At 52.3% G+C, this 23942-nt stretch overlaps 2 protein-coding genes and 1 long non-coding RNA gene across 5 annotated transcripts; 2 read left to right on the top strand and 1 right to left on the bottom strand.

The window, feature by feature from the left end:
* The first annotated feature begins 129 nt into the window (after positions 1-129).
* On the top strand, positions 130-5973 carry SERTAD3 (SERTA domain containing 3). Of its 3 annotated transcripts, none has more exons than XM_061388311.1 (2): positions 130-2040; positions 4716-5973. In XM_061388311.1, exon 2 carries the CDS (start codon positions 4722-4724, stop codon positions 5316-5318), a length of 597 nt encoding a protein of 198 aa, XP_061244295.1. In that variant the 5' UTR covers positions 130-2040; positions 4716-4721; the 3' UTR covers positions 5319-5973. The 3 variants fall into 3 exon arrangements, with proteins under 3 accessions (XP_061244295.1, XP_061244294.1, XP_061244293.1); XM_061388310.1 differs by lacking the exon at positions 130-2040 and adding an exon at positions 2104-2566; XM_061388309.1 differs by lacking the exon at positions 130-2040 and adding an exon at positions 2110-2668.
* On the bottom strand, positions 3021-4083 carry LOC133230613 (uncharacterized). Its single transcript, XR_009730900.1, has 2 exons — positions 3518-4083; positions 3021-3361 (listed from the first exon to the last, which is right to left on the bottom strand). It is a non-coding gene; the product is annotated as an uncharacterized LOC133230613 (long non-coding RNA).
* Positions 5974-12972: 6999 nt separating the features above from the next.
* On the top strand, positions 12973-15895 carry SERTAD1 (SERTA domain containing 1). The gene is made up of 2 exons (XM_061388313.1): positions 12973-13132; positions 14841-15895. The coding sequence occupies exon 2, from the start codon at positions 14841-14843 to the stop codon at positions 15555-15557; it is 717 nt and encodes a 238-aa protein (XP_061244297.1). The 5' UTR covers positions 12973-13132; the 3' UTR covers positions 15558-15895.
* Positions 15896-23942: the final 8047 nt, after the last annotated feature.

Raw genomic sequence — 23942 nt, 5'->3', positions numbered from 1 at the left:
TGCTTGGAGGAGAGGGCGTCCCTGGTGGCTCAGACGATAAAGAATCCACCTGCAATGCAGGAGACCCAGGTTCCATCCCTGGATTGGGAAGATCCCCTGGAGAAGGGAATGGCAACCTGCTCCGGTATTGCCTGGAGAATCCCATGGACAGAGGAGCCTGGTGGGCTACAGTCCATGGGGTTGCAAAGAGTCGGACATGACTAAGTGACAAACACTTTCACTTTAGCTTGGAGGAGAAGCACAATCAGCCCCAAGAGGGGCTGTTCAAAGGACACGAAGCTGTTCAGAATCTTGTAAAAAGTCTAAATTTCAGTCTAAGGTGTTGTGCAATGAGTGGAGCAGGGGAGACGCAGGGTGGGGGCACATTCAGATTTGTATTTTATAAAGCTTTCCTTGGCAACTGTGTGAAGATGGATCAGAGGATGAAAGAGCAGAGGCTGGGAACCTAGGTGCCCAGAGGTAGAGAAGGGAGAGTGGGTGGGAGAGAGTCTTGAGTGGACAGTTCCCTGGCGAGGGGAAGGATACATCTAGGAAGAAGCCTGGGGTTATATCCTGGAGATGGGGTTCTAGTGGTGTCACCCTGTGAAGGGAACCCTGGAGGTGCAAGTTTGAGAGGAGGAAGGGGAAGAACTGCCCGCCCCCCCACCTTCCTAAACATGTCCCTCTTTGGAATCTACTCTCCCCAACCTTTGTTCCCCAGAGACACCTCTCCCAGGCCTGAGCAAGACACTCCTCTCTCCCTACCTTCAGCCTCTTCCCACCTAACTCCCAAATCTCTCTCCGTCCATACCCCACCCCCAATCCATTCCAATCCTGCACTTCTGCAAACAGCTGGACAACTTGGTTAACAAATTCCAGCCGGTGAGAACTGGCCTGAGGAGACTTAAACCTTCCTTCCCTGGAGAAAACTGCCTTCCCTTGGTGAGAACACGTAGGGATGGGACAAGGCTGGTTCAGGCTTTCACAGCACTAGGACTGTTTTATTTCTGCCCTCTTATGTCTTTCAATCACATTGTCTAGGCATTTTACAAACTTTCACTGGGTACCTGTTTTGTGTCCAGCCTTGTGGGAGGTGATGCTGTGGCCCAAGCAGTGGGAGCCTGAGATAACCTTGGTATATCAGAGGGTCCACAGTCTAGATAGTGACAGCCCAGGGCCAAGATGCAGTGGCAGGAGCAGAAGAGTCAGAGCCCGGATGGGAGAAACAACACAAGGACACCAAGGGAGCCCAGAAAAGGCCCCAACCCATCCTGGAGCTTCAAGGGGGGCTTCCGAGAGAAGGAATCCTTTGGAATGAGTTTCTGATGAGAATTTTGGGTTCTGGGAAATGAGGGTGTGTTTTCAGAATGGGGACGCAAGTTTAAAGATCCAGAGGCCTCTTCTTCCCTTCCATTTCTGAGTACTTGCTATGTATCTGCGGAGAAGGCAATGGCAACCCACTCCAGTACTCTTGCCTGGAAAATCCCATGGACAGAGGAGCCTGGTAGGCTGCAGTCTGTGGGGTCGCTTCGAGTCGGACACGACTGAGCGACTTCACTTTCACTTTTCACTTTCATGCATTGGAGAAGGAAATGGCAACCCACTCCAGTGTTCTTGCCTGGAGAATCCCAGGGACGGTGGAGCCTGGTGGGCTGCCGTCTATGGGGTCGCACAGAGTCGGACACGACTGAAGTGACTTAGCAGCAGCAGCAGCAGCAGCTATGTTTCTGGGATTGTTGTAGGCACTGTGGATAAAGCAGGGAAGAAAACAGAATCTCTGTGTTCTTGGTGGTGGAGTGCACTTGAAGCCATTTTAGAAATACAGAAAGTCAGAGTGTGGCAGGATTTTAGCGAGCAAGCAGGAGTTTGTATCTGGCCAGACCTGAAGGGCTTTGAGACAAAAATGAGATTGAACTTTGTCCCCATGACAGTGGGGAGCCATAAACCAGTCTCCAGCAGCAGACGTGCCACCCTGAGAGCGGAAAGACGGGGCATTAGGAAGACTCATGAGGCACCACCAGAAGACAAGCCGGAGAAGTCCTTATAAGAAGAACGCTTCGGGTAAAGTGTGAGGGGCAGGACAGGGGAGGTGAGGGGCGGGGCTACGATCGCCCAGGCAACATAGGCCGCGCCAAACTGTTGGCTGATCGTCAATGCGTCATCCTCCCCGCTGCGTCCGCCCTCTGAATCCAATGGGCGCGGTCTCAGCGAGACGTTCAGCCCCTCCCGCCCCGAAAGCGGGTTGGAGTGGGGAATGCCAGCCACCTCTTGCTTCGCGACGCGGTCCTGGCCTGGTATAAAGGGATCGCAGAGAGCAAAGATGACAATCTTGGAGCGAAGATAGTAGCTAAGTTAAAGGAAAGTGCGTTGATGTGCCATCTCCACTCTGTAGAGACGTGGCCCCGGCCAGCTAGTCGGAATCCTTTAATTGGTCCGCGAAGCAAGGGAGGGGAGGGCGGGTGGGGCGTCTCCTGGCGACTAGAGGATGGCCCCGCCCAGCAATCCGCGCCCCGCGGCCGGCAGGACTCCAGCCAATCGTGACTCGCGGCTCGGCTCCCGGGCGGAGCTGGGTGGGCCAGAGACCAGGGTGAGAGGCCCGGGGGAGGTGAACGAGGCCCCTGCCCAACGCTGGAGGGTCGCTAAGCCGCGGGCGTTCCCGGAGGTGGTGGTTGCGAACCTGGCAGCTGAGGTGAGGTGTGGCTACCTGGCTTGGGATCTGCCTTGAGTTGAGGGACGTGGAGGCGCTCCCTCGAGAGTTGTGGAGGCGGGGTATGAGCGAGATTAGGGGGCGCAGATTCAGGGTGATAATAGGGGTTGAAGAGAGGGTTTAGGGACCGGGGTTTCGAGATCCTTGCACGGAAGACAGAGTTTTGGGGGTGGGGGACAAAATTTTCAAGTGGAGGAAGTTTGAAGCTGGGAGATAGGGTATTTGGAGAAGCGAGAAAACTAGAGAAGGAAAATTTGGGGTAGGAAACTAAAAATTAGGACAGTTCTTGTCTCTGGGACAGGTTGAATTCGGGGCTCTAGTGTTTAGGGAAAGGTGTGAGGGGCTGGGCTGGGATCCTGGACCTTTGGAGAAGCGAGAGAAGTAGGGGCAAGGACTCTGGGTCTCCCAGACGCAGTGTCGGAGAGCGGGTTCTGGGGAGAGTTCCCTGTCGGGTCTTGGAAGTCACAGTGGGAGACTGGAGATGAAGTCGAAAAGCGTTTCAAAGACGGGAGAATAGAGGAACGTTGACGGGAGACGGTCTAGTAACTGAGATACTTAGTGTCCCGAACGGAGTGAATCGGAGCGCATTTGTAAGTCTTTGAGCGTTGTGCTGGGGTCCTGGGTCTCTGGGCCCGAGAGCAGCCTGAGTGAAGAATCCAGGACCTTCTGCGATTCCTAAGGGCCGGGAGAAAGCAGTTTTAGAGCCAAAGTCTGGAGTGGGGGAGGGGTGTCCAGGGCGTGGAGCTCAGACCCGCAGCCCAAGAGGCAGCGGAGGGCGGGGCTTGGCAATCGCCAGGCAGCTGGACGTCCGGGTTCCCTTCCCCCACGTACCTTGGGCCCCTGTGCGCATGCCCCGGGCGGGGCTGGGCGGGGAAGGCTAGTCCCTGTGGCATGCGGAGCCCTCCGGGGGTTGTAGTGCTTGCTCAACGTCAGTTCGTGTACCTGGTGGCTATTGGCCCACATTTCCCAGAAGCCCCTGGGCCAAATTGGGGCGTGTCTGAATGCTGAAAGGGGAACCGTATAGGGGGCGGGGCCTGTAGAGGGCCGAGATCTGGTTGGATGGACTGGTGGAGGCGGGGCTTGGCGTGAGTCAGTTCTAGCAAGTTTTCCTGTGGGGCTCGCCCAGGGGGAACCTGAAGGCCTCCGCAGAGGGAATGAGAGAGGCCCCATACCTTGTCGTTGGGCACGTTCCCAGTCAGTTAGGATGAGGGCATGGACAGAAATATCTTCCATGTGGAAAGAAGCGTCTTCACAGATAGGTGCCTTAACAGGGCTCCAGGTGGCTGGAATGTAGTAGGCACTCAAAAATATTTCATAAATAAATAGCAGTTAACTCTCGTTCATTGAAGTGCGTGATGTCACATTACTTCCCAAGATCACACAACTGAGCAGTGTGAAAAGCAGAATTCAGACCCAGGATTCTTTGCTTCAAGGCCATAGCTCTGTGCTCAACACCTGTCTTGTATCTGTCACACTTGAAGAAAAGAGTATTGTCGAAAGAACAACTTTAAGATTTAGGGGGACTTGAGTTAGGATCCTCATCTTGCATATGAGGAAATTTGAGTCTCAAGGAGTTAAACTCACTGAGGCAACACGGGCAAGTAAGTGGGATTCAAACCCAGCTATATTTAAGTCCAGATTTTGGTGTGTGTTTTTTTTTTAATATTTTTATCTGTTTATTTGGCTGCATTGGGTCTTGGTTGACGCATGTGGATCTTCTGTCTTCCTTTCAGCATGCAAACTTTTAGTTGGGGCATTGGGATCTAGTTGCCTGACCAGGGATCAAACCTGGGCCCCCTACACTGGGAACGTGAAGTCTTAGCCACTGGACCACCAGGGAAGTCCTGAGATCTAATTTTCTTAATCACATTCACTGACTCTTCTTCTCAGCCTTGTGGGACTCATACTATCTTAATTTATAGATGCAAAAACTGAAGTTTGGATCATAACAAATCAACAATAGTCATACTAGAGATTTGGGATTTGAATTAGCCCTGCTGTGTCTTATTTACCCCTCCTCTCTCCCTAGGGCATCATGGTAGGAGGCTTGAAGAGGAAGCACTCAGATCTGGAGGAAGAAGAAGAGGATGAGAAGTGGGACTGGAGTCCAGCAGGCCTGCGGAGCTACCAGCAAGCCCTGCTCCGCATCTCCCTAGACAAAGTCCAGCGAAGTCTAGGCCCCCGAGCACCCAGCCTTCGCAGGCACGTCCTCATCCACAACACCCTCCAGCAGCTCCAAGCCGCGCTTTGCCTGACTCCTGCACCTGCCCTGCCCCCGGAGCCCCTCTTCCTGGGCGAGGAGGACTTCTCGCTGTCGGCAACCATTGGCTCTATTCTCCGGGAGCTGGAGACCTCCATGGATGAGACCGAGCCACCTCAGAATCCAGCAGCTCCCCCAAGCCCCCAGAATGAAGTGTTTCCCCAGCCCGATCCAGTCTTCTTAGAAGCTCTGAGCTCCCGGTACCTGGGGGACTCAGGCCTGGATGACTTCTTCCTGGACATCGACACATCCGCAGTGGAGAAGGAGCCTGCAGTGGCCCCACCAGAACCTCCTCACAACCTTTTTTGTGCCCCAGGGTCCTGGGAATGGAATGAACTAGATCACATCATGGAAATCATTCTGGGATCCTAAAACTTTGATGGGGGGCAGGGGAGGGCTCCTTCCTCATCCCAGCCTTGGTGGGATGACTCCCTGGATGCCATTCTGTGTGTGTGTGTGTGTTTTGATGGGGCCTCTAAGCAGTGGCCTCCTCTCCTCCCACTTCAGGGTTCCACAAATTGTCTTGCATGTGTGTGTGTGTCTGGTTATCTCAGCCTTCTGTGAAGGTGGGTCTTCCTGAATTAATTTATCTGTTCCAAATGCCTTAATGAGACTCTGTTTCCGGGAGTCTGATTTCCCACTTCCACATTTCTTCTGCCTTTTCCTCCAGTTCCGACTCCCCTTGTGTCACTGGGGCCTCAGGGAAGATAAGCTGGGCCTGTCAAAGGATGACAGGGATGTGCTACCTGGTTGCTATGGAAACCCAGCCTCTGCCTCATGGCACCTCCAGGTAGTGGGAGAGGCTGGCCTCCTCCCCCAGGCTGAACCCCACCTCCTTCGCAGGACCCCAGTCCCAGCAGCCTCCTGATTCATGACCAGGCCGGACCACGTGCAATAGGGTGGAAACCAAACTGCTCCATGCCGCATTATTTAAAAGAAAAGCGGGTTTTGTGGTGTTTTTGTTTGTTTGTTTTTTTGATTGTTTGTAATGATTTTTTTTTTAATAAAAGTATTTTGGAAGGGGTGATATTGCCTAAAGTTTCTTTGTAGGTCAGTGGGAGGGACCTGGTGTCCTTAGGGGCATGTACCCCTTCCCAGTCAAAGTTGGGGCAGGTATATTATTAGATACAGTATTTATTGAATGTTAAGACCACTAACATTATTGAACGCTAAGAGCACTGTTCTACCTACTTTATTTGAATTAAGTCATCTTGTCCTCATGATTATACTGAAATAGATACTGTTACCACATTTTACATAAGAGGAGGTTAAGGTTCAGAGAGGTCAAGTCATTTGCTCAGAAGAATAAGGACCACGGAGCTAGAACTCAAATTCAGGCTACCTCCAGAGCCTTCTTAACTATTATATTCATTGCTGCTTTGTAGATTTAGACTCCCCAGCCACATGGTGGACACAGGAAGGAGAAACTGGGTCACATGAATTAACATGTCAAAGGATAGGGCTCCCGGACACTTAAAAGTCAGCCCTTTGAGACTTCCCTGCCTGTCCAGTGGCTAAGACTCTGTGCTTGCAAGGCAGGGGACTCAGATTCAAGCCCGGGTCAGAGAACTATATCCCACATACCACAACTAAGAATTCAGCGCTGTAACTACAGATCATGTATGCTACAACTAAGACTTGGCACAGCCAGATAGATAAACATAAATATTTTTAAATGAAAAAACTAAAAATCAGCCCATTTATTTTGTAGGAAATGTGCTACAGAGGCCCAGAGGAGAATGAAAATGCCCAGAGATCCCCAGCACTAACAGCAGATCTTGCTACAAAACTGTTGGCTAGGAAGTACAGTCCAGGCTAAAGTAAATGGTGCCAATGATTTATTTAGGAGGTGCAACCCCAGGCTGGCAAGAGTAGGGGAAAAGAAGGGAGGCCAGGGAAGATGTGATGTATACTGCTGCACTGGCTAGGCCTCCACAGAGACCTTTGAAAACATGACAACAGGTAAGCTTATGCTGCATTTAGGGACTTTTCTGGAAAGGATACAAGGAGGAACCACTTGTGGGTGTAACATGCAGGGAAAGGAAGGGGATTTTGCCTTTGCTTTCTGGCTCAAAGCCAGATTCTCACCCTGAGAGAGGCATTGCATTTACTCTGAAAACAGTTGGGTAACTGACAGGTGGGTGCCAATCCGGAGAAAGAAAGGAGGTGGTCAAGGGGATCAGAAGGCACATGCCCATGTCTGACTCCAACTTAAACCTCTAGGTGACTTCTTGCTCACTCAGTCATGTCCGACTCTGCTACCCCATGGACACAGTCCTCCAGGCTGCTCTGTCCATGGGATTATCCCGGCAAGAATACTGGAATGGGTTGCCATTCCCTCTTCCAGGGTATCTTCCCAACCCAGGGACCAAACGCACATCTGCGTCTCCCGCATTGGCAGCCAGGTTCTTTACCACTGAGCCATCGGGGAAACCCACACTCGGAATAAAACCCCAATCCATGCAAGGCCTGACAATCTTGCACCTAGCTTCCCTAGTTTTAGCTCTGATTCTCCTCCACTCCTCACACAACTCCAGTTGACCCCAGGGCTTTTGCACCTGCTGTTAACTGCCCAGAGGACACTTCCTGCATAAGTTCACCCACATAAATGTCTCTTTCTTGGAGAGGTCTTCCCTGCCCTTCCTAGCTCAATATGTCCAGGTGCACCCCGACCCCAACCCCACTTCACATTCTTTGACTTTGTTAGTAGTACCTTGTGCTCAGTCACTCAGTCATGTCCGACTCTTTGTGACCCTTTGGACTGTAGCCTGCCAGGCTCCTCTGTCCATGGGGTTTTCCAGGCAAGAATACTGGAGCGGGTTGCCATTTTCTCCTCGAGGGGATCTTCCCAACCCAGGGATGGAACGAGAGCCTTTTGCATCTCCTGCATTGCAGACAGATTCTTTACCACTGAGCCATCGAGGAAGCCCTAGTAGTACCTATCCAATCTCAAGTTATTTATGACCTCTTTATGGTTAGGCTTCTGGTCTGTTGGAGAAATCTTTCAGAGGAAGGGGTTGGGTACTGCACAGAACTACCCTTGGCACAGGTGGGCACTCAAATTTTTTCTTTTTTCTTTTTGCTGTTGTTGAGAAGATGAACTCCCAATCTTGAGATAGCCAAACGTCCCTGCCACCTCTCTCGACTCACCTCCCCCACACCATTTTCTGATGCTCTTCAAACACATCATGTCCCACCCTCAACACCTGGAGTAGTATCTGCCTCATTGAGTGATCATGCAAAGTGTGTAAGAGGGCGCTTGCTGCACACCAAAGATTCCAATAATTGCTCAAATTTACTGAGTGCCTATGTGGACCTGGCACTCTTCCAAAAACATGAACAAAATAGAGTTCCCACTCTCATAAAACATCATCGTGGGAGAGGCTGAAATATACACTGAAATAAACAGTAAAATGTAGTCTGTCAAGTAGTGACAAATGTTACAAAGAAAAAGCAAGAAAGTGATGGGGATGTTGTTATTTAGATGGGAGGCCAAAGAAGGCCTCACTGACAAGATGAAATTTGAGAGGGACCTGAAAGAGGCGAGACGTGATCTTTGTGAATCTGTGGGGATACAATCCCTATAGCAGGAACAGCCAGTGCAAAGGCCCTGTGGTCAGAGCATTAGTTGAGAGTTAAAAGGACCATCTGGAGGTCAGTGGGGCTTCCCAGGTGGAGCTAGTGGTAAAGAACCCATCTGCCAATGCAGGAGATGTAAGAGACTCAGATTCAATCCCTGGGTTGGGAAGATCCCCTGGAGAAGGGCCTGGCAACCCACTCCAGTATTCTTGCCTGGAGAATCCCATGGACAGAGGAGCTTGGTGGGCTACAGTGCACGGGGTAGCAAAGAGTCAGACACGACTGAATAACTTAGCAAGCATCCATGTGGCTGGAGTAGAGAGAGCAAGGAGGCAAGTACTAGGAGACAAGATGACAGAGTTTGAGGGGGCAAGTCCTGTAGGGTGTTGTAGAGTCCCGTAGGGAGGGCTAGAGCTTTACCCCGAGTGAGATGGAAGGCAAGGCTGGCTGTGCAGGAAGGAGACTCACTCCCCCCGCCCCCATATTCATTTATTTAATTTATTTATTTGGCTGTGCATGTAGAGTCTTTAGTTGTGACACACCAGATCTTTTAGCTACACCATGGGAATTCTTGATTCCAGCATGTTGGATCTAATTCCCTGACCAGGGATCAAACCCTGGCCACACGAATTGTGAGCAGGATGTCTTAGCTAGGAATCACCAGGAAGTCCCCGGACTCACTTTTACATGAACTCTCTTTGCCCTAAACATACAGGTGTATGTTTAGTCGCTCAGTCGTGTCTGACTCTGCGACCCCATGGACTGTTGCCCACCAGGCTCCTCTGTCCATGGGATTCTCCAGGCAAGAATATTTGAGTGGGTTGCTATACCCTCCTCCAGGGGATCTTCCCAAACTGGGATCGATCCCAGGTCTCCCGCATTGTGAGCGGATTCTTTATTGTCTGAGACACCAGGAAAGGCCAAAATCCCGCGTTGCAGGCGGATTCTTTATCGTCTGAGCCTCCAGGGAAGCCCAAAAATACAGGAATGATGAGGAATCGTGGAGTTTTTTAGGACCACGGTGAGGCCAGTATGAGGAGCACCTCCACTTTCCAGATGATCAAACTGAGGCTCAGAGAGGCCCAGCTACAGCCGTCAGAAAACTGGCGGGAGAAGTGGAAGGGCTGGCCCCGCAGAGGGAATCGGGTCCCTGAGGGCAGAGTCCGCGTTCCGCAACATGCCCTCCCGCCTCGGTCCCGCGTTGGGGGATGGGCCTCGGCCACCTTGGCCCCTCCCACCTGCCCACTCTGCCTGGGAGCCTGGCCGGCGCCTCCTCTCTCCCCAGGGGCGGGGTGGAGCAGCCGGCTGGGGGCGGGGCGTTCCCCCGAACACCCCAGCCCCTCTCCCTCCTCTGCTGGCGGAGGCTCCTCCCCAGGCCTGCCGGGACGTTGGCTCCGCTTCTGGTTTCATTTCTCGAGGCCCGGCCTCTCTCTGTTTCCCTCCCCCTAGCCCTTTGAATTTCTTCTCCACTTTCCGATTTCAGCTCTTCTGTCACCTCCTCAGGGAGGCTCTCCCGGACCACCCCGGCTGCAGGTACCTCTCTCCTAGCATCTCTATTATCCTGTCCTATTTGTGTGTGTGTGTGTTTTTAAGTCACTGAACAGAAAGAAGCAGAAAGAACAGAAAGAAGCAGAAATGATCTTCCTCATTTAATGATTTTCCAGCGTCTTCTCATCCCACTCAATAAAAAACAAAGGTCCGCAGAATGCTCTGAAGGGCCTGAAAACTTCTCTGACTTCCTCCCTGGCCGCAGCGACCCTACTTCCCCACCTCAGGGCCTTTGCACTGCCCTTTACTCTGATTGGAACGCTTTACCACCTCTCCCACTTCATCAAGTCTCTACTCAATGGATGTCACCTCTTCAGAGAAACCCTCCAGCACCAGCTCTTTGTCCAAACTGCACCCCCTTTCATTACTCTTCTCCTGCGCTGCTTTTCCTTTTCACTTATCACCCTCTAAGATACTAAATCATTGCTTTATTCAGTTTATTGTCCACCTCCTTACATCAGGGATTTTTGTTTCTAATGTTCCGGCCATATCGTCAGTGCCTGGCACACAGAAAGTGCTCAATTCATTTGTTTTCATATTTCTTTTCTCTTTCCACTCCATCCGTCCTCTGTTCCATGAGAAGAGAGACCCTATGAGGCATATCAAGTGCTGTGCCCCCATTGTCTACAACTGCCCACCACATACTAGGTGCTCAATAAACACACGCTAATCAGATGCCTATGAGCTCTTCTCTTTATGACCTGGAAAGAGCCACTTGGAGACTCTGAGTCTCCTTTTTCCAAGCCAAAAAGATAATTATGTGAATTTGCCTAACAGGGGCCTGGTTCTAATTAGCATTTTACCCTTTATTCATTTTGAAAAATTCAAGCAGAGAAAAAAGATGAAAAAAAAAAGTATGTCTTCTGAACACTTGAATACCCTCTCACCTAGATTTAGTTGTTAACATTGTTTCCTTATGTGTATGTTTATATGTCTGTTTTTTTCTTTTGCTGAACCACTGGAGAGTATATTGCAGACATCTGAACATTGTACCCCTAATAGCTCAGCAGGCTTCTCTTAAGATTAAGGACACTCAACTACAAACCACTGTCCTATTTCACATATGACAGAATTAAGAATTTCATAATATCACCTAGTATCCAGCCTATATTCAAATCTGCCCAATTTTCTTAAGAACATCCTTTATAGAATTTACCGCATACTAGAGTCTAAGGGCGGAGAAGGCGATGGCACCCCACTCCAGTACTCCTGCCTGGAAAATCCCATGGACGGAGGAGCCTGGTAGGCTGCGGTCCATGGGGTCTCGAAGAGTCGGACATGACTGAGCGACTTCCCTTTCACTTTTCACTTTCATGCATTGGAGAAGGAAATGGCAACCCACTCCAGTGTTCTCGCCTGGAGAATCCCAGGGACCGGGGAGCCTGGTGGGCTGCCGTCTGTGGGGTCGCACAGAGTCAGACATGACTGAAGTGACTTAGCAGCAGCAGCAGAGTCTAAGGGAGGTTCACATGCCTATTTGGTTGTAACAAAGAAATTATACAGTATCTTTTACTCTGAAACATCCTCCCCCTAATCTCACTAATCCCTTTCTGTGGTTTCTTGAAATTGAATTTTTGGAAGAACAGCCCAGTCTTGCCGTAGACTTCCCACATTGTGTATTTGTCTGATTGTTTTTGTGTTTAATATTGTCATTCTCTGTTCCCTGTAAGCTGAAGTTTGGGCCTAGACGCTTGAGACTCACTTTATGAAATGTAACAGGGAAACTCCACAACGAATGTTGTGTACTGCCTAATGCATCACATCAGGTACCACCCAGTGTCCGGGCATCCCACTGCTGTGGATGCAAAGTTTCATTATATAGTTAAGGTGCTGAGCACCTCCTCTTCCCATCATAAAAGGATATTTCCCCCTTTGCAGTTAGCAAGGAATCTGTGGGATGATGCTTTGGAAACTGTCAAGATCCTGTTCCCCATTAACTTTTCACCCCAAAGGGTGAGCATCCATTGAAAATGGTTGCCTGAATCAAGTAGTTGAGTTAGCATTTTTGATAGCTTACTTTGGTCAGAAGATTTATACACAAACAGTTCTTCCCCTTAGCAAATGAGGAATTAGCAAATGAGGTATTTGAAGAAGCTAAGTCCCATTGTCAGGTTATCTGACATGTATTAAACTCCTGTCCACCTGCACCCCACCCTGAATGTCTCCCCTTGAACTGAGCACCTGTGGTCTTACTACAAGAGCGATTACTACTGAAAAAAGGACACCTAACACACCACTCAGCATTGTGCAGGAATTGTTTAATCCTCAAAACAATCCTCTGAGCCAGAGGCTATTTCTCTCATTTTAAAAAATAAGTGAGAAAACCTAAAGAATTAAAGCACTTGGTCAAGGTCACACAGCTATTGTACTTACGGAATGGAGCCCAGGCAGGGATTCCAGTGCTATTCCACTCCCTACCCCTGACTCCTGTCTGTAACCACGATTGAGTTCAACTACCCAGAATTTGCTTATATAGTGCTCTTACAGATAATACCTTACTTTAAGTTTCCCAACTCTCAAGAGGTAGGCAAAAAGATCCCCCTTTAACAGACTTTGGGGGCTCAGAAACCAGAATTTGAACCCAGGACTAAGCTGGCCTAGAGTGTAGACCTCTGTTGGGGCTGCTTGCGTAAGCTCAATTATTGGGTTTGACAAGTGCAGATGTGATACAGATGTCGGCAGATATGAAGGGGCCCACAGCTTGAGAGACAAAAACCCCACCGCGCCACCGTCCTACAGGACCAAGAGCCACCCTATCTTCCTCCCTCCCTTCAGACATGCGCCCTAAACACAACTCTCCCCTCTTTCTAGCCTGCCTTCTACAGGCTCCGCCCCTCACCGTCTAGGACCAATCCCTGGGCGAAGGGCGGGGCTGCCACGGGAGTGGGCGGTAACTAAGGGGAGTCAGGAGCCGGGAGTCGTGAGCTGGAGTCAGAACTGCGTCTCTCAACCCAGGCGCCGGTTGCTGAAGCAAAGCGGGCGAGCAATGCTGCCGCCACCGCTTCCTGATTGGCTGCGGGTGGCTCCCTCTTCTTTCTGATTGGCAGCTGGTGAACTAGGTATGTAAATGAAGGGAAGAGGCCTGGGGAAAGAGGGGTACTGGCCGCGGGGTCCTTTGGCAGGTTCGATCCCCCGGTCCGGCAGGTGCGCGCCAGGGCTGCCCGGGATCGAGGCGCACGGGCCTCTCCGTGCCGCCCGCCCCGGCCTGGCGGGTGAATCACACCGCAGCCCGGGAAGGGGGCGGAGGCGCCGGCTCCCTGGCTCCGGCTGCGTGACTCACCCGCCCCCGCCGCCGCCGCCGCTTCGGGAGGAGTAGCCTCCACTGCCTTCCGGAAGCGAGCGGAGGCCGAGAGGGCAGGACGGCCCTCCGGGGATCCCGGCCCGCACGGTCCCTGGTGGCAAGCAGAAATGACCGCGTCCCGCGGGGCACTGTAAAGAGTCCCGGGGTCTGGAGAGTCGGAATCCCCGGGGAAAGCCAGCCTGGTGCCGCCAGGGGGCGCCGGGACCGGGGGGGCGGAGTCGGGGGTGGGGGCTGAATTCCTGTGGTTCCGGACTCTCGGATCTGCTGGGAAGTAGGCAAGGACCCAGTTTTGAGTAGTGTGAGGGGGTCATTCTTAAAGTCCTCCTGAGCAAAGATCTGGGTACTGTACCCTTCAGGCTGCCTGGCTTAAAAAAGCAGGTTGGGTCAGGGGCACCCACCCCGGGGAAAGTGTGGGTCTTCAAACTTCTCTCCGTGACCCCCGTGCCCATCAGGATTTTCCGGCAAGCTTTGTCCACGCTGCCTCTCAAATAAATCCTAAAGCGACCATCTTCCTTCCATGTCCACTGCCACCTTATACTCCCAAGTCACCGTCTTCGCCCACCCCAAAGACTGCAGTAGCCTCCGAAAGGATCTCAGGGCCACTCTCCCCGCCCCTCCTCGCTCCCCCTGCTTCTTAGCAGCTAAGGGGATCTTCTGGAAACCTAATCAGTCCACAACACCACTGTCCTCCCTGCTCAAACCCCTTCAATGACTTCCCACCACACCCCCCAATAAAATCCCAGCTCCTTGCCTCTGCCTACTCTCGAACCCCCCACATCCTCCCTACTCCACCCTCAACCCCCCTACTCTCCCCACCCCCCGAACTGACTACAGAGTCCTTTTTTCAGCTCAAACGAATCCAGTCTCTAGGCTTTTCTTTGCCTTTGCTGTTCTTATTCCCAGAATGCCTTCCCCCTGGTTCTTCCATGGCTGATTCTTTGTCATACTCGAGGGCTCATTTCAAATGTCACCTCCTCAGGGGAGCCTTCCCTGACCACTCTCCAGAAACTTTTAGCATTTTCCTAGCACCATCGGTACATTTCTTGTGTTTGTTTATTGTCTGATGCTATTAGTAGACACTCAGTAAATATTAGATTAAACCATGTGAAACAACTGCTTTTGTAGGTTAAAAAAAAAGTTGAATATTGGACATTTCATACTGGACATTCTCACATTGGACACTTCACATTAGCCATTTCATTGAAGAAATAGATAATAATTATTATCAATAGTACTTATTTACAGGAGTAATTGCTATGTACCAGATACTGCCCAAAGTGCTTTTTTTAATCTCATTTATTCCTTAAAACAACTCTAGGAAGTAGATACAATTATCATCTATATCTTAAAGCTTCCCCAAGAAAACGTAGGCTCAGAGAGGTTAAATGCTTTGCCCAAGATCACACAGTAATGGTCAGAACTTCACAATGGCTTTCCATAACTGAATGACTCTTCCCTCCTGACAGATGATGCTGAGCAAGGGCCTGAAGCGAAAGCGGGAGGAGGAGGAGGAGGAGAAGGAAACCCTGGCAGTGGACGCCTGGTGGCTGGATCCCAGCCACTCAGCAGTAGCTCAGGGACCCCCAGCCGTGGCCTCCAGTTCTCTCTTTGACCTTTCGGTGCTCAAGCTCCATCATAGCCTGCGGCAGAGTGAGCCGGACCTGCGGCACCTGGTGCTGGTAGTGAACACACTGCGGCGAATCCAGGCATCCATGGCACCCACGGCTGCCCTGCCACCTGTGCCCACCCCACCCACAGCCCCCAGCGTGGCTGACAACCTGCTGGCCAGCTCTGATGCTGCCCTCTCAGCCTCCATGGCCAGCCTCCTGGAGGACCTCAGCCATATTGAGGGCCTGAGCCAGGCCCCACAGCCCCTGGTAGATGAGGGGCCACTAGGCCGCTCTGCCGGGGGAGCCTCACCCAGCCTGGGCGCCTTGGACCTGCTGGGCCCAGCCACTGGCTGTCTGCTGGACGATGGGCTCGAGGGCCTGTTTGAGGACATTGACACATCCATGTATGACAGTGAACTCTGGGCACCAGTCTCTGAGGGCCACAAATCCAGCCCTGAAGATGGACCAGGCAAGGAGGTAGGTCCAGATCTGGACGAGGCTGAGCTGGACTACCTCATGGACGTGCTGGTGGGCACACAGGCGCTGGAACGACCACCAGGGCCGGGGCGTTGACCCCTCTGGGCCGGGATGTTGATCTGATGTCCAAACTGAGCCTGCTGGCTGGACCAACTCTCCTTGGAAAGACACAGCTGGCTTCCCTCCAGAGGGGCTTTGGAGAGAAAGAATCCAGTCCTGGGCAACTTCACCTCCATCCTCTTGTCTCTGACTGATGGGGAGGGGAGTCTGGGATTGGCCCTTGTGATGAAATGGCAGGGCCTGGTGGCTGGAATGTGATTGGACCAGGTCCTGTGCTGAATCCCCGGAGGCACAGCCTGGTATACGTTTGCGTCGATGTGGGACGAGACCCCAACCTGTTTTTTGAAATTAAAGCCAGTCCTGGAAAGTCTGAAGTGTGTGTACTGCTTTGTTTCTGGGCCAAGGCAAGGGTGAGGGTGGTAGAAAACCTCTAACATTTATCAAGCGAGGACTGTGCACACAGCACAGTTCTAAGCACTTGACCTGTGCTAACTGATTTAATCCTCATAACAAGATGGGCATGTCATTATCCCCATTTTACAGTTGAGAAAACTGAGGCTCCAAGAAGTCAACTCTTAGGGAGATAAGTGTCAAACTTTACTGTTTTTTGGTGTGAGAAGCAGACCAATTAGGTCTGGAAACTGGCTCTCTAGAAAACTTCTGGAATATACTCAGTCAGGTCTCCCCCTGTGCCTGTGTGTGTACCTAATGGTGGTGGTGGGTGGTGGTGCAGGAGGAGCCTCGGGCCACTGTTTAAAAATGAAATCTAGACCTTGCCTGGAGTCTACCCGTATGTCTTGGAGTGGGGGTGCAGAAGGAGCTTTCAGAATGAACCAGAAATAAAAGCACACAGCTGAAGGCTGGATGGAGCCTCTCCTCTGAGCGCAGAGAGCCAGTCCTCTGAGAAAATGGTGAAAGAAAGACTCCAGCAAGTTTTAAATAAAATCCACTCCGGATCTCAAATCTCTCTTTGGGCTAGGGATAAGGCAGCTGGGAAGCCGATTCTGAAATAAAGCCACTAAGTGCGGTGGCTTGACAGAAAGAAAGGCAAGGGATCCTGCTTTCCTTCTAGAAGAAACTCTGAGCCCCGGCGGGCTGGGGCCACCTGCCTGACAGGCCTGTGCGATAGGGCCGGCCTGAGCGCCGGGTGTCTGCGCCGCCCCCGCCGTCCAGCCGCATTCCTGGCCCGGCTGGGAGGGGCCGCACACTCAGAGGCCTGGCACGGGACCCAGGCGGCGTCCTTCCTGGCGGCCGTGGGGGCAGGGCCGCGCCCCGGGTACCGGAGGGGGGAGGGGCGCGGGGAACGCGGCATCGGGGGAGGGCGGAGGCGGGCGGGGGGAGGCACGGAGGGTGACCTGAGCGGACTGGCTGGGCCTCGGATGCGGGAAACCTCGGCAAAGGGACACTTCAAATAGAGGGGCCCGGGTGCCTCCACTCTGGCCGGAAGCTTCGGGGAGGCTGAAGCTGGGGTGGAAACGGAGGAAGGCGGGAGGGTGAAGAGGGGAGAGGGAGGGGGAGAGGCGGGCAGCTTCGGCCGGGCCTGCGGGCCTGGAAGGGGCGGGCACAGGGGAGCTTCCTGGAGGAGCGGAGGAAGTCGTGCCCATTTCTGGAAGTGGATGGGGTGGCCCCGGGAGGGGAGTGGAAATGCCCCAAAGGGAGCTGGTGCCCCAGTTCAGGGTCTTCCGGGTGCCTGACTCCAACACCTGGGGGCTCCAGCCCCTGGGCAGTGGGACTCAGATTCGATTTTGACCCAGACCCAGACCTTGGGGGTAGGCTGAGCTCAGCAATGCCCCCTGGTGCCCAGTCTGGGGGAGGGGGTCTGTCCTGTCACTACCTTAAGATTCCCTTGTGACCTGACCTGCGGTCAAGGAGTCCCCGGTGCGGGGTCAGCAATACCTTCTGTTTACAACACCTTGAGGACCTATTTCTGATGGTGTCTCTGAGTGCCAGACTGGGGGATAATCTGTGATGCCTACTAACGCAGGCAGTCTGTCAACGATGGCCCCGTCTACCCCTGTGCCTGTTTGGTGAGGGATGCTCCCCTCTCCCCAGTCTCCGTGTACAGTTGTCCAGGTCCTGCACTGCACACAGGCTCCGTTTTGAAGGGGCTGCCACAAACGTCTCTGGCACCTGTGCTTACATATTTACGAGGACAGTTTCTCAGTAGATGGAGAAGGGGGCATGCCTTTTGCACAAAAGCAGCATATGGACTAGGTCGGTTCTGGTTTCATCCCCCTGCTGCCCTCAGGTTTATGACAGCTCGTGGCTGAGGGCCTGTGCTACTCTCCCTGTGTCTGACCCCTGGAGAAGGATTGTGCAGCTCCCTGGCTCTGGTGTGCCCCTCCGCCCTCAGACTCAACCCCAGGAAGCCAGGCTACCTCAGCCAGCAGATTCCAGGGCCCACACCATTCCGCATGGAGCTGCCAGCCCTGCTGCTGTGGCTGCTTTTCACAGAGCCTCTGTGTGGTCCCACCACGACCCTCCCCAGGCCTGCTCCCTCCTTGGGCGTTCCCGGGGACCCCCATCACACACACACACAACACACAACCTTCTCTCCTCTAGCACCTGGGAGAACTGTCCTTGGTTTCCTTCTTTCCCCTCCCCCTCCTTCCCTCATTCAGCAAAGATTTACTGGTACCTACCCTACCAGATGCCCGGCTGTATGTAAAAGGCAAATCTGACCACATCTCTCCCACCCTCTGGGCCCCTCAGAATGTATCCCTTTCCTTGGGGATATGAACCCTGCCCTTTCCAAGGCTCACCTTCCACCTGGTCCCATTCATTCATCCAATGAACATTTACTGGTCCCAGTGCAGAAGTCTAACGATGCTTCTGCTGTGCTGTGCTTAGTCATTCAGTCATGTCCAACTCTTTGCAACCCCATGGACTGCAGCCTGCCAGGCTCCTCTGTCCATGGGGTTTCTCCAGGCAAGACTCCTGGAATGCGTTGCCATGCCCTCCTCCAGGGAATCTTCCCAACCCAGGGATTGAGCCCAAGTCTCCCACATTGCAGACAGGTTCTTTACCATCAGAGCCACTGGGAAAGCCCCTAATGGTACTTAGTCAATGATTATTGACCCAATAAGCTGTACCGGGGGTCTTCCCTGGTGGTCCAGGGGTTAAGACTACATGCTTCTGTTGCTGCTGAAGTCTTGGCTTTCTCTGCCCACTGAAGCTGAATAAAAGATACAGAGACAGAGTCTAGAGGAAATGGACAAGTATCTTTAATCCTCAGCCGGCAGAGGGGAGAACTCAGTAGGCTCATGCTTCAGAGAACTGTGTCCTTGAAGTCCAGATTCCCCTTCCAGGAAGAATCTGGGGAGTTCTATAAGACAAGGGCTCACAGTCAGGGGTCAGTGATGAGAAAGGTATAAGGGACTTGTGTTCTTCTTGCTCTTGCATTGTTTCAGAAACAGTCATAGGCTGGCATCAGGTAGCCCAGTAATTGGATCTGGCAGGCGGGTCAGGTCCACTGTCTTTTATGTGTGGCATTCTCTATATAATGCAAAAAGAGAAAAAACTATGAGGGGTCGTCTGTGAAGAGAGTGCTGTAAAGGTGAGCACCAGATACAGAATGTAATTAGCACAGAGTCAAAGGATAATAGTTGCAAAATGTAGCTCCTGCCAAGTTAGGGGGCAGAAAAGCAAACTTAGTTACAGAATACAGATTAGAACAGTTACAGTAAAAACTAGGAGTGATCAGGCCTGCTTATTGTTCTCTTTATCTTTGTTCTAAGGAAAGAAGAGAAGCACTCATTCCCCCTTTTTTTCCTTTTCACTGCAACACTTCCAATGCAGGGGACACAGGTTTGTGCCCTGGTTGGGGAACTAAGATTACACATGCTGTGAGATGCAGTCAAAATTAAAAAAAAAAAAAATGGATTGTGTTAAAAGCCAGGCCACATATATTTTGCCATTCTGTGGCTGTGTGACCCTAGGCAAGGTACTCAACTTCTCTGGGCCTCAGAGTCCTCATCTGTAAGCTGGGACAGTAAGTGTGGCCACCTCGAAGGGCTATTGTTCTGAGGGGAGAGTGTTCTAGGCAGAAGGATGCGCAAAGGTAAGGGAGTGAGGGACCCTACAACCTTTTCAGGGATCTGTAAGCTTCTGAGTTTGATTGGGAAGAAGGGGAAAGCAGTAAGGTAAGTGATGGAGCTGGAGGGGTTGGTAGGGACCAGGGCACACAGGCCCTGGCTGGGAGACTTTACTCTGAAGGTGCTAGGGTAAAGGAATCTAGGAATAAATGGATCTGTCTGGCTGCCTTGTGTACCAGGGGGTGGGAGGTGATACAGGAGGCCAGGAGCTGAGGGGAGGCCATAGAGGGACAGATCAGCCTTGGAGAAGGGAGGGGAGGGGAAGGCAGAGCTACCAGAGAGGACAGCCTGTAGGAGCAACGAGCTGCAGTGGAGGACGGGCCTAGGACAAGATCCAGGGCTCTAGCCTGGGAACCTGGGGCTACTCTACGATGGTGACCAGGTCTGGGGTTGACACTGAGGCCAGAGAGGGACACCCTGTGGGTGCAAGGGACTAGGGGGACACTCAGGGGCAGGTATCCAGGCAGCTGCCCCCCCCACCTCAAACCCCGGGGACTGGAGATCAGTAGAGAGGGCAGGGGACAGGAGCAGGCATAAAGGATGGGGGTGAGGGAGGTAGTTTCCCTGAGCTGCACTGGGTGGGACCTGACTCCTGCATGGCTCAGATGGGTGGGGAGAGGGTGGTCCCTGAGCAGCGCCCTCCATGTCCTTCCCCAGCCCTGCAGGATGTCCTGTGTTTACGGAGGTGGCCTTGGCCGGAACTGGGACACTGGTGCCAGCCCCTGAACTCAACTTCCCATGGCCACCCCACCCCACTCCCCAGGGGGAAGGAAAGGCAAGAGACAGAGAAAGAGAGACACAGAGAGAGTGAGAAGAGAGACACAGAGAGAGAGAGACAAGGAATGAGGACAGAGACAGAGACACATACAGAGACCTGTCACTCACCACAGAAAACTCACAGCAGGGACTTCCCTGGTGGGCCAGTGTAACCATCTGCTTTGCAGTGCAGGGGACGTGGGTTCGATCCCTGCTGGGGAAATTAAGATCCAACATGCCACAGAGCAACTAAGCCCATGAGCCCCAAATGCTGAGCCCACACGCTCTGGTGCCCATGTGCCGCATCAAAAGATCCCACATGCCACAACTGAGATGAAGATCCCACGTGCTTCAGAGTTTGATACTGAAACTCCAACTGAGAATCTTAACTTATTTACTTAAGCAACTGTAATATTTAGTGGAATATATGTAACTTTGTTCTGTATTTTCTGTCTCCTGTAAATGTATTATCATATTTTCATAATTTAAAAAAAAGATAAAAAGTAAAAAAAAGATCTCATATGCCTCAACTAAGATCAATTGCAGCCTAATAAATAGAGAAATATTAGAGAAAAAAAAAGCCTCCAGCAAACTAGGAAAGAAAGCTTTCTTTACCTGCTGAAGGGCAGTACAAAAAACATACAGCTAACGTTATATTTCATGACAGAGGACTGTGCTTATCTCAAAATCGGGGATGAAGAAGGTTATCTGCCCTCCGAGACATGGAGAGGGACCGGATAGCCTCTGTCTGTCGGTAGAGTACCAGCTTCTCTGTCTGCCAGAGTAGCAAGCAGTGTTTTCTTCCTGGTTCTAGCCTGGCCTGTTGGTAGATTCTTTCCACCCTCAGTTATTAAAACAGCTCTGGCTTTGTCCCTCCTGCAGGTGCCCAGGCTGGGCGGGACAAAGTCTGAGGCCTTCCTCATGGCCCTGCTGACTGTGGCCCATCCCTCAGCTTCCCTTTGCTCTCACATTCACCGGTTTCTCAAAGGGGCCCTTTGCATGGGATGTTCCCTCTACCTGAAACCCACTTTCATGTATCCACCACCCGCAGCTTGGCATGAACTCCTATGTATCCTTCAGGTGCCAGCTCAAATGTTGCCACCTCCAAGAAGCCCTCCCTGCCCTTTCTGATAAGTATCAGAGTGTCAGATCCCTCTTACAGACCTGGATCTTTTTCTCAGAGCACTTAGCTTAGTGTGTAATTATACACTCGTTTCAATTATACACTGATTTAGTTGCTCACTTCTTTAGTGTCTGCCACCCTTGGATTGAGAGTCCCGTGAGGGCACAGTCACTGCTGTGTCCCCAGAATCGCCCAGCCCAGGGATGGATTGATTCAGAAGAAGTGTCTGCAAATAGCTGGTGAATAAATGTATAAATGAGAAGGAGATGCAGATGACAGGGCATATGTGACCATCGAGACACAGCCATGAACAAGGACATGGTTCTTGACTCCAGAGAATTTCCTATGTGTGAACCTCTGTCTGGATTCAGATCTTTTACACAGGCTATTCCCACTGCCCATAAAACTTTTCCACTCCCTCTTCTCTCTCTCTCTCCCTCTCTTTCTATTGTTTTTTTTGGTTTTTTTTTTTGACCCCACTGCATAGCTTGAGGGATCCTAGTTTCCTGAACCAGAGATTGAACCCGTGCCCCCTGCAGTGTAAGCTCGGAGTCCTAACCACTGGGCATCCAGGGAAGTCTCATACTGCCTCTTCTCTTGCCTAGATCCTATGGGTCACTCAGGTCTCAGCTCACATGTCCCCTCCTCCAGGGAGCCTTCCCTGACTGCCCTTCCTGGGCTGCAGCAGGTACACTGCCTGGGCTCCCCCAGCAAGGCTCTGATCTCTCTGTCTGCAATTGCCCCATCCCAACCCTGGCCACTCTGGGTCGGTCTTCCGGTTGGACTGTGAACCCTGTGAAAGCAGGCCCAGGCTATCTTGGTCACACTGTGTCCCCAGCACCATCCAGCCTCGGGCTGGGCACAAGACCAGGTGCTCGTTGACTGTTTGCTGACTTTGGATAAAGGACTGCTCCCTCTCTCCCTGCTGGTGCTTTGCCCGTGTTCCTCCTCCCTCCTGGAAGCTTCTTCCCTAACCTTTTACCTGGCTTCTTCCTCCTCAACCCTCCAGTTTGACCCCAGAAGTTGTGTCCTGAGCCTGCCCTCTGGGGTGAATTTAGGTCTGACAGTGTCTCCAGTGCCCAGCAAAGGGCCAGCCACCAAGGGCTTGTGAAGATTTATTGAATGAATGAATGAACCCATGAATGTTTGAATGAATCAATGAATGAACCCATGCATGTCTGAATGCATGAATGAATGAGAGAGAGAGAGCGTGCGCCTGAAATGGGGGTAGGTCTCCTTGAGCCCATCAGTAGCCCTGACCACACCATGCCTTCCAACTTTCCCGGGAGGAGGGTTCTAGCTGGGTTCCACCACACCCCAGCCTTTGGTGGCTGCCAGGCCTGGAAGGCATTTCCCAGAGCTCAGCACATTCCTGCCTTCCCCGGTGGCTGAGAGTGGGCAGGGGGCATTTCAGAGAGAAGGGAGGAGGCCCCTGGCATTCTGGGATACTGCCAGCCAGTCTCTGGTCCCTCAAGCCCCTCGGGAATGGGCCCCAACTGCTAAAGGTGGGGAGGGGGCTGCTGAGGGACCAGCTAAGCTGATGTGAAAGGTGAGGGTGCCCCCTCTGCTGAGGGCCTGGAGGCCGTGCCCGGGTGGACAATGGGCCAGAAGCTGCTGATGTGCATTTTGGGGGTAATCCCCAGCCTCAGCCCAGCCCCGGCCCCAGGCTCCGGCTCAGAGAGCCAGGAGCATCCGAGGCAGCGGCCGGGTGGGTGTGAGGGGCATGTGGGAATACCTATGCTCCCTGTGCCGCCCCCCGGGGTCTGGTGAGTCAGGGCCGGCTGGGGGCCGGGGGCCGGGGGATCAGGGTGAGGCCTGGTGGCCTTGGTTTGGGAGTTGGGCAGATGTGGGTTCAAATCCTGGTGCTACCTATTACCTGAAGTGGGTGATCTTGGGTGTCACTCCCCTCTCTGAGCCTCCTTGGCTGTTATATGAAGGGGACAGAGCATATTGCAGGGTCTTGGTGGTCCTGGAGAACTGTGGTTGGATCCCAGCTCCAGCACTTTCTGGATTTTTAACTAAAAACTGGGCCTTCATCTGCCTGTCTTGCATCCCTGATTCCAGGGGCCAAGCTTTGGGTGCCCAGCCCGGTACATGATAGATGTCCCCCCAAGTGGCAACTCCATTAAACAGAAAAGTGGGGCTCCCTGGGTCCAGTCTCACTCAAGCCAAAAATCCACTGACAAGTCTAGCTGGTCCCCTAATTTGTTTGAATAATACAAAATGCGTATAAGTAGCAGTCACTCCGTGCCAGGAGCTTTTGAAAGTTTTTTGTCTCTTTTCACTCATTTTATCTTCACAACAAACCCATAAGGCAGGCACTTCTGTGATCCTTGTTTTAGAGATGGAGAAACTGAGGTGCAGAAAGATGCCGTGACTTGCCAAAGATCACACAGCCAGGACACGGCTGAGCTGGGATTTGAACCCACATTAACTGGGAGAGAGAGT

Source organism: Bos javanicus, chromosome 18, assembly GCF_032452875.1.
Source record: "Bos javanicus breed banteng chromosome 18, ARS-OSU_banteng_1.0, whole genome shotgun sequence".
Lineage (NCBI taxonomy): Eukaryota > Metazoa > Chordata > Mammalia > Artiodactyla > Bovidae > Bos > Bos javanicus.
This window is presented reverse-complemented; position numbering and strand designations above follow the sequence as displayed.